This window comes from Juglans regia, chromosome 8 (assembly GCF_001411555.2).
Source record: "Juglans regia cultivar Chandler chromosome 8, Walnut 2.0, whole genome shotgun sequence".
Lineage (NCBI taxonomy): Eukaryota > Viridiplantae > Streptophyta > Magnoliopsida > Fagales > Juglandaceae > Juglans > Juglans regia.
In genome coordinates this window covers 10,222,978-10,232,557 of record NC_049908.1, presented here as the reverse complement: position 1 = coordinate 10,232,557, position 9,580 = coordinate 10,222,978, and the positions used below count along the sequence as shown (strand labels likewise).

The 9,580-nt window shown below is 31.4% G+C and overlaps 1 protein-coding gene across 1 annotated transcript; it reads right to left on the bottom strand.

Annotated features, from left to right (window-relative positions):
* Positions 1 to 1,727: 1,727 nt before the first annotated feature.
* Positions 1,728 to 2,373, bottom strand: LOC108985369 (calvin cycle protein CP12-1, chloroplastic). The gene has a single exon (XM_018957648.2). It carries the CDS (start codon positions 2,314 to 2,316, stop codon positions 1,924 to 1,926), a length of 393 nt encoding a protein of 130 aa, XP_018813193.1. The 5' UTR covers positions 2,317 to 2,373; the 3' UTR covers positions 1,728 to 1,923.
* Positions 2,374 to 9,580: the final 7,207 nt, after the last annotated feature.

Below are 9,580 nucleotides of genomic sequence, written 5' to 3'. Positions count from 1 at the left end.
CCTTTAAATCATCCTCTATTTTTAAAAATAAAAGATAAAAATTATAATGGATGAGAGTATGATGTGAAGAATTTGACTTAAAAAATATACTAACTTTAAGCATTCCCTGACCACCTCCTACTAACTTTAAGCAACAAAGAGTACTAACTTTAAGTACTCTTTGTTGCATGATTTTATTTTAAGTGACGTGGCATTGAATTAAAAGTACCAACAAATGGTGTTAGGTTGATGGTATTAGAAAGAGTAATTCTATATATAATCGTAAAGTGCATAAATGTCGTGTAATCGTTTTAAAAAAGTGAATAAAATATGAGATCCACATAAAAAAAATTAATTTTTTAATATTAGATATCACTCTTTTTCAAAATGATTACGCTGCAATTACACAATTCATGATTGTAAATATATTTTCTTCATTAATAGTACTCTGAAAATAATCAATTAACTTCACAAGAAATATATGTATTTACTACGACTCATAAATTATTATTTTTGTTGATTTACACATGTACCTCTAAAATGTTGGGCATTTAGGTACTGTTTGAATACACAGAGTTCTCAAAATTATCAAAACTTTTCATAAATTTATTCCCGGCCAAATACTTAAACACAAAATACTTCTCAATTTTAAATTTTTAAACTTTTTATCTATTCATTACCTAATCATAATTCAAACACAAAAATAATACAAGTTTTAGAAATTTTAAAATAAAATACAAAAACCAATACAACTTTTACAAATTTCAAAATAAAAATCAAATGAAAAAATATATTCAAATAATTTTTTAAATTTATAATATTTTTTAATTTTTTCTCTCATTTTCTAAAATTCAATAAAATATTTTCATTTAAACTATTTCATTACTATTTTTAAAATTTTAAAATAATATTCTAAGTGTCCAAACATGCCTTATTACTCTTGGTACGGGATTTGGAGTTTTCTTCTATTCTAAAATAAATAAATAAAAAATTGAGAAAAAGGTTTTTTTATAGACTTGCTAAACTACAAATTAAGCAATTGGTAGCATATTCGTACGAAATTCTTGTGAGAGTGGAGATTTTTTAATCAACCGATCTTACTTGCATGGATCAGTCGTCAAGGGTCCTGGAATTTGGTTTCGGAATTAATGCATGTATTTATGAGTACTTGCAAATATATAATATGGATTGGAGTAGTTCATGTCCTGAGCTTCATCGTATCAACTCTTTGTGCGGTTATCGGATCAATCAATCATAGAAGAACCAATAGCCTAAGCAACTTCGGTCCACTTGTAGATTTGCATGTATCCCACCAACCAAAGCGAGATAAAATAGAATATTTTAAAAAAAATATTATAGCCACTCAAAAAAAAATATATATATTCATAAATTTATTTAATTTTATAGAATATATTAAATATATTTTATAATAAAAATAATTTTATAATTCTACATATCACAACAAATAATGTCAGTTTGTAAATTTATTTTTATAAAATTCACTAAAATCATTAATTATCTAACTTCTATCTATATCTTTTTTCTTTTTCTTTTTTTGCCTCATATAATTGTGTAATTATTGACCACTCTAGCTCTCAGCCTCAAAATAAAATTCAATAAATAGAAAAAACAAATGAAGAAAACTATTTCAAATATATTGAAAAAATGATTGGGTATGAAAGTTCCCAATATCTCAAGAAATTAAGGAATTAATTAACACTTGATTCATATTGTATTTTGAGATAAAATGGTATCAACTATTAATATAATTACATGCATGATATGGTAAAGAAAAGCAACAGATGATAAGATTCATGATCATAAATATTAATCCACATGTCTAATTCCATCCATAAATAACAATAATAATAATAATATATAAAATCCAAACATCTGATAAAAGTCATCGATCGTTACTAGCTAAAATAACCAGTTGATCAGTACTCAGTCTTCATAGGTACGGCACTCGTCGGTCTCCGGGTTGTCCTTACAGTAAGTCTCCAGGGGGTCTGCCTCTTTCTTCCTGTCCCGTGCATGGCTAGCAGCCGCGCTCAGCTCCTCCACCTCGTCCCATGCCGCAATGCACTCCCCGCTTGCTGGGTCGCCCGCGCACGCTTCCTCTGCACCCTTGATGCTGTCCGCCACCTTTTCCGATATCTTATCTGGGGCTGCAGCCACAGGTCGGACGTGCATGCGACCCGCTCCGAACTGGGTCGACCTCTTCCAAGGGTGGCCGAGCCAGGGGAGCTTGATGGTCTGGGCGCTCTTTGGTGTGTCTGCTGCCTTGGCTGAGACCCTAGGGCTCGAGAGGTTTAGAACGGCTATGGCTGCTGCCATTGTTGTTGTTTCGAGTTTTCTTGGGTGAAATGGGTGTTATGTTGGGGTATATTAGACTGAGAAGCTGTCTTATTGGAATCCGCAATGTTTTACGAGCACACAATTCCTATCAGGTGACAGCCAACCATGAGCTTCCACGTCTGACAAATTTTGAGATATTTCAGGAGAAAAAATATCAGTCAATATTGTAATCGAGGGATTTATATCTTCTGCAATCAAAATATTTTGTACAGATTCGTTTAATATTGTCCATAAATAATACGAAGTTCAATAATATCGATTACAATGATAATATAATCTCTTATCCCTAGTACTTGACATATTTATACATATATATATATATATAATAAATATATATATCTTAAGCTATATATGTATGGATTTTCTAGACCAAAGTAAGGATTTCAATATATAACACAATTCATGAATTCGATAGAAATATGAGACGAATAAATAGATTTGGATCAAGAAAGATTAACTCAATAAGACATAATTAATAAATAGGTTAATTGTGAGTGAACCTGCAAAACCTACAATTAACTTGTATTAAACGAATAAATTTTATTTTTAAATTTTATAAATATCTAGCCTCATATGTCTTTTTTTGTTATTTGGAACATGTAATATTAATATTATTACTTGACTACTTAATATTTCAAACTATTACTTTTTTTTTTCTTAATAGGAAATTTTATTTTATGAAAATATTAATTTTCTTATATATTATTGATTTGGATATTGATAATAAAATATCTTATCACAAATCCAGTTGTTATTATGAATGATTTATATAGTTATCCTTATATTATATATGAAATTATATTAATTGAATTAAAAAATAAATATATAAATTAGCTCAACTCTTTTATGTGAAATGGATTAAACAGGTTGAAACAAGTTAAGGAGGTTGAAAGGGGTTGAAACAAGTCATAAGTTAACACAATAAAAGTTAACTACTCAAAAAGTTAAGCGCGGCATGTCGTGTTACTCATTATTTATATGGGTTGTATTAGGGTTTTAGATTTGACCCGTTTAATTAAACGAGTTGTATTCAGATTAACTCATATAATCTAATACTCATGACTTGATATGACACGAACACAACTCACGAAGATGAATTGTCACTCCTAACTAAAAGATCGATCTACTCACGCACCTAATTATGATTGAGGTCATTTACAAACTAGATTAAAAGTTATAGACATAATATCTTCACCAACTATGATGCCCTAACCCCTGCTTGGGATCTAGTAGTGATTGAAGCGTTAGGACATGCAACACTGGGTTACATACCCCTCATTCATGATAGTTAACATGCAATGCATCTAATATGTTACTAGCAATATGAATAGATCATAATAGGAAAATAACAAGGCTTGAGCAATACATCATGGTACCAAAACATAATCTATTAATCTTAAATATATCATAGTTTAAGTATCATTACAAAATTAGGGTTTCAAAACATTGACCCTTTATAACCATCAAAATATAGTCTTGTGTTACATAGTTAAAAATATTATCATTATTTGCCTAAAATCTTCTGGTTCTCTATTAATAGCTTCAAAATAGTCACTATAAATTTATCAATCGCCTCGAGGCGATTTTCCAATGTACGACTTTCTTCAAATCCTGGCAGCGAACAGGGTTTACTTTTCCTGATTTTGTTCGTAGTCCTCTATACCTATCACAACTTTTATCATTCAGGAGAGAGTAGTAGTGAAAACTACCATAGTCAAATTTCGAAAAATCTCAACAAGTTGTGCCAAAAACGTGTACAGAGATAACGTAAACATGCATAAGGTAATGAACATAGCTACATGAGCATGAACATGCAATTTCAAAAATTGTATTTTTCACTCATTCAAACTTATTTTTTGAAAAATATTTGAACTTGTAACAATGTAATCTTTTGCATGAACTTATCATTTCTCATTCAATCACATACATTCTTATTCAATATAAACAATTAAGGATACCTTGTTACCCCTACGAATAGTGTGCACTGCTAGTTACCGCACCACATCACAGACATTTCGATAAGTTGTGAATACGTCGTAGGAGAGGTACCCAGGCAGATCGACACACCTTCATCATGAGTCATCTTAAACTCTTGGCAGATCGATACGCCTTCACAAAAAGCCCTTACTCAATAGGATAGTTCATAATGCATTCATCGTACTTACAACATTTTGCACCCATTAGTGTTAGGCGTTATGACTTTGCTCCGAAAAATCTTGTGGTATCATTTGAAGCTCATTGACCATACTTCATCAACTCAGAAGTTACCACTCTATCTTTAGTCACTCTAAAGTAGACAGAAGAGTTCCACTAGAATATTCCTCCATCTCAGTATTGGGATCGTGTCAAAACTTACTATAATGCACAACCCAATAAACTTTCATGGCATCAGATAATAACATGTAATCATATCATGGTATGTAAAATGCAAGTAGCATGGCAAGATAACGATGATAACATATCACGTAATTATGGCCTTTACATTAGGACATACTATATGGGCACAACTTATGATGATACAATATATCACTTAAGCATGATTTGCAACAATCAAAGCATGTCATACGAGCAAGATTCCAATTATTCACAAGATTCGAACATAGCATGACAAACCAAGCACACACATGATTCAATCATGGTAGAAACTAAGCATGTGATATATAACATAACAAGAATTCAAACGTTTATAGATAAATACAAATTGTACGTATGCAGCATTTAAACGAAAATATGAGCACATTATCCAAGAGTAAGTTAGAGATTAACTTGTAAACTTTTGATTTAATAACAATGCCAGCGAACAATCAAACTGAAAAATATATGTTCTAAACGTTAGAATTTGATTCGAAAACAAATTTACACTATCATACTAACCCGTGTACTTAATAGATCTAGAAGTCCATTGCTAAAAAGTAAAAGCTCCTAAATCCACTCGACTGTGGTGGCCATTAAACCTTTCCAACCCCAACTTTTAATCATAAACTTGGCTTACTCATACACATACACACGGGCAAGAATCCTAGTGAGGCCAAATGGCAATAGGTTTGTCACAAAACTTTACTTACACAGACAAGAACCCTAAAGGGGCAAAATGACAATAGGTTTGTCACATTCTTCATCTAAATCATTCCTTGAAATTCATTAAAACAAGAGATTAACATAAGGAACCAAAATAAACATATTTGCATGTCCTAACCACGACCTACATAGCACAAGTGTCTTATTCCATCCTCTTTCTCAACTTTAAAACCAACAATTCAACTCACGACTCTCTTTGATCTTCATCCAAAACATTGGATTAAAATATTCACACCCCCACAAAAATGGAAAAGAACATAGAAGAACAAAAGTTTCCTTACCAAACTATAATCATTCACGGTGCTTGATTTCTAAACTCTAAACCTTCAAAGAAGTTGAGTGTGAAAGGTGATTGTGTTGAAGAAAGAAGCAACTAGGGTTTCCTTAGAGTTGGGTGTGAGAAGGGGAGGAGAAAATGTGAGAAAGAATTTGATGGAGACAAAGTGACCTTTCGGTTTCTCCTCTAGAGGTGTATCCAAGTGCCATAAATGCCTCCCCTTAAATACTCTCTCACCCACCAGTTCTCTCTCTTCCTCTATCCTCATGACCATTTCTCTTGGAAATAGTAAGTGCATGTTTGGGATTGTGGTGAGAAATATAGCTTATATTTTTAAGGCTTATAACTTAAGTAATAAGTTATACTATTAAAAAGTTATTTACTGTTTGGTAAACATATGTTTAGAACACTTTCAAATATATTCTATTTTTTTAAAACAAATTAAACAAGTACTTTCTTAGGTAGAAATGACGATTATTTGATTTTTAAAAATTATGACTATATATTTGAAAGTTTAAAAATTGTAATTATTTTAAAGTTGAATGGGTGTTTTTGCCCACTGATAGTCTTTTTAAAATTCGAATTAGTTCCGCATTATCTGAAAAAGCACGTTTGAGGAAAAGTATAAAAATGATGTCTTTCCTCAAATGTACCGTTTAGCTTATAAGTGCTTTAATATGAAATACCCAAACAACCTAGTTTTTTCATTAAAGAGTTTTCAAGACTATTTAAACATTTTTTAAGACTCTTAACGCAACCCCAATGCATGTTTGCCATGTGTCTCGCCCCCTTTCATCCTTCTTATTGTCTGAAATTTTCGGAAAGCCTAAGGGACACCAACAAATAAGGGCTGCCAAGTGTCATTTCCCTCTCCCTCATTATTTCCTTCTTTCGGAACTCAACAGATTCAATGCATGGGTGCCAAGTGGCGAAATCTAGCCAAAACCGAGCACCACTCTCTCCCTTCCTCATGATTGCTCTCTTGAAACTCTAAGAAATACATTGCATGGGTATCAAGTGGCAAAATTTAGCTAAAACCGAGCACCACTCTTCCTTTTTCCTTATGATTACTCTCTTGGAACCCTAAGAGAGACATTGTAAGGGAGCCAAGCGGCATGGCCAAACTCCCCTCTCTTTCTTCTTTATGATTACCTATCTTGAATCCCAAGGATCCTCTACATGTATGAATGGCAAGTGACATTGCCTAGATCTCCCTTTCTCTTCCTTATTATTATTCTCTTGAAACCTTAAGGATTTTTTACACACATAAATGCCAAATGGCAATTCTCTCTCTCTCTCTCTCTCCACATTATTGCTTGCTTTTGATACTTACAGGTCAATAAAGACACCACACATTCACTTAGCGAAAAGGATTCCCCATTATGAGAATCGAAAATTCAAAACCATACAATCTTACTTTACTAAATGTGTTATATATATCGACTTATAAATATAATTATTAAATCATGTGATGTATTTATTGGATTTTCATTTGATTGGGCGAGCAACCTTGCTTTTTCAATGAATCTCTTTATATGATTGAACCAAAAGGGACAAAAAAGGGCAGCCTTGCTAGCTTTTGGTCGTGTTTGTTTTGGACATGCACATGTCAATAGGATTTATTTTTTAGCTAGTTTTGGATAGAGTTTTTATATATATATATATATATATATATATATATATATATAAACGGTTTTATTTATCTTATTTTATTATTATATTTTTTTTAAAATTTTTACACAAAATATAATAAATAATTTAATTTTTTCAAATTTTAAAATAATAATAATATTTAAAAATAATATTTTATTTAATTTTTAATTTTTATTTAAAATTATCTCATCTTATCTTAGTATTCAAATGGAGTGTCAATATTTCTTATTCCAAAAACTACATCCCATCTAAAGAAAAAAGTGTTCAACTAACTGCATAGCTGTACAACTGAAGAAAAGAAAAGGGATTGATGCAAAATGTAATTTTTCTCATTTTCAAAAAGTTTCTAGAATTTTAATTTTCTTTTATTATAAATATAATTTATTATTTTCTAAGACTACCTATAGATAAACTAATAAAAATTAATGAGTTAAAAAATCTAATAAAAGAAAATATTTAAAAAACAATATTCTTTTACAACTAATAATATATATATAATAATAAAAAATACCATAAAAAGAGAAGAAATTAGAAGCATAAATTACTGACAACATGTCCTTTGGAGATTTATAGAAATTGAAAAATGCTATGTGCACTTAAATTTCTACTATTCCTCATGTCACACTACAATACCTCGTGATTTAATAAAAAAATTTAAAACACAAACATAAAATGGTGAAAAGAATATAAGATTTTAATCTTTTTTTTGTTTTGTTTTTTAGAGTTATTTTTTTTAATGTAAATTTTTTAATAAGTCATGTGGCATAAATTTGGGATACAATAGCACTACCCATAAAAATTAGATAAAAGAATTTACTAACGAGTTCTTCTATACTTAAGCCGCTACAGTAACTAACACCACATACTGCCTATGTGGCTTTTTTTATTTTTAATTTTTAATTTGCTACAGTAAAACGTAGGTGTTTTACTCAAAACCCATCTTCTCGAATTTTTCCCCCAAAACAGTGCATTTGAATTTCTCTCTCTCTCCAACCTCGCCCCTCCCGCTCTTCTCTCGTCGTCCACGTGCCATCTGCCGTAGTTCACATGCCGTCTACCTTCCGCCGTCTACATTGTGTTGCTCTTGCAAGGTCATCCATTTTATTGCTTAATCCTCTTTGGTTGACCCAATTCCTATGTGTTCTTTAATATACTCTTTGGTTGGATTTGATGAGACGTTTTTTAGTCTTATATCTTAAGGAATATGATCCATGGGGTTGCACCAACAACATTTTTGAACTGTTGAATAAAGTGTTATATTCAAAAGTGTTGTATCTTTGCTTATAAAAAATATATTGTTCCTCAAAAAAAAAAAAAAACAAGGGAGAAGATAAAAAAGATGAGAGTAACATATGGTTTAGATCTGCCCAAAGAAATCTCAGAATCAGTAATTTTTTGATTTTATCCTTGCAGCACATACACCTAACTGAGGACATTTTAAGTAAATGAGATCAACATTTAAATGAATGCAGTCACACAACTATATATTTTAACAGAGTATATGATTTACTTAAATAAGATAGAAATTACTTTAAATGACAGAGTATATGAATGCAGTCATCACATGAAACTTCAAATAAGATAGAAAAACGGATCATGGACTAATGGTTTTTTTTCTTATTATGATAATAGATTAATGGTTTTTTTCTTGTAATGTTGATCTAAAACCTCAGTTGAAATAGCGTGATGGGCAAAAATGAAGATAGAAGGCCACCCAGTCCTTCTACACCAGCTCCACCGACTTAGGTATGATACATTGGTCATTCATCAAAGAAATGTGTCTCCATTCCAGCTAGTTAATGTATTTTTACTTGTGTATTGTAGGTCTCTCTCTGTCTAGGAAATACTTACTACACACCATTTATAATTCATCCAAATGCATATCCGAATTTATATACATATGCATGGGGTAATCAAGTACATTCAATTTTAAACTTTAAATTTTTTTCCTTAAGTTCATTGTTACCTGTTCTAACATCGTGGTTGAGTATAGCCCCACCAATGCCACATTTTCTAACAACGTTCATCTACCCTCCGTCGACTAATGCGGAGGAGTCGGGCCGTGTTCAACAAGCGAACCAAGTAGATTCATTTCTAACCTTTTTATTTTTGGAAGCGTGTTGTTACCTGTTTTAACAGCGTGCCTGATTGCAGCTCTCACCAGTGCCACATTTTCCAACAACGTTAATCTACCCTCCGTTGACTAATGCAGAGGAGTCGGGTCGTTTTCAACAA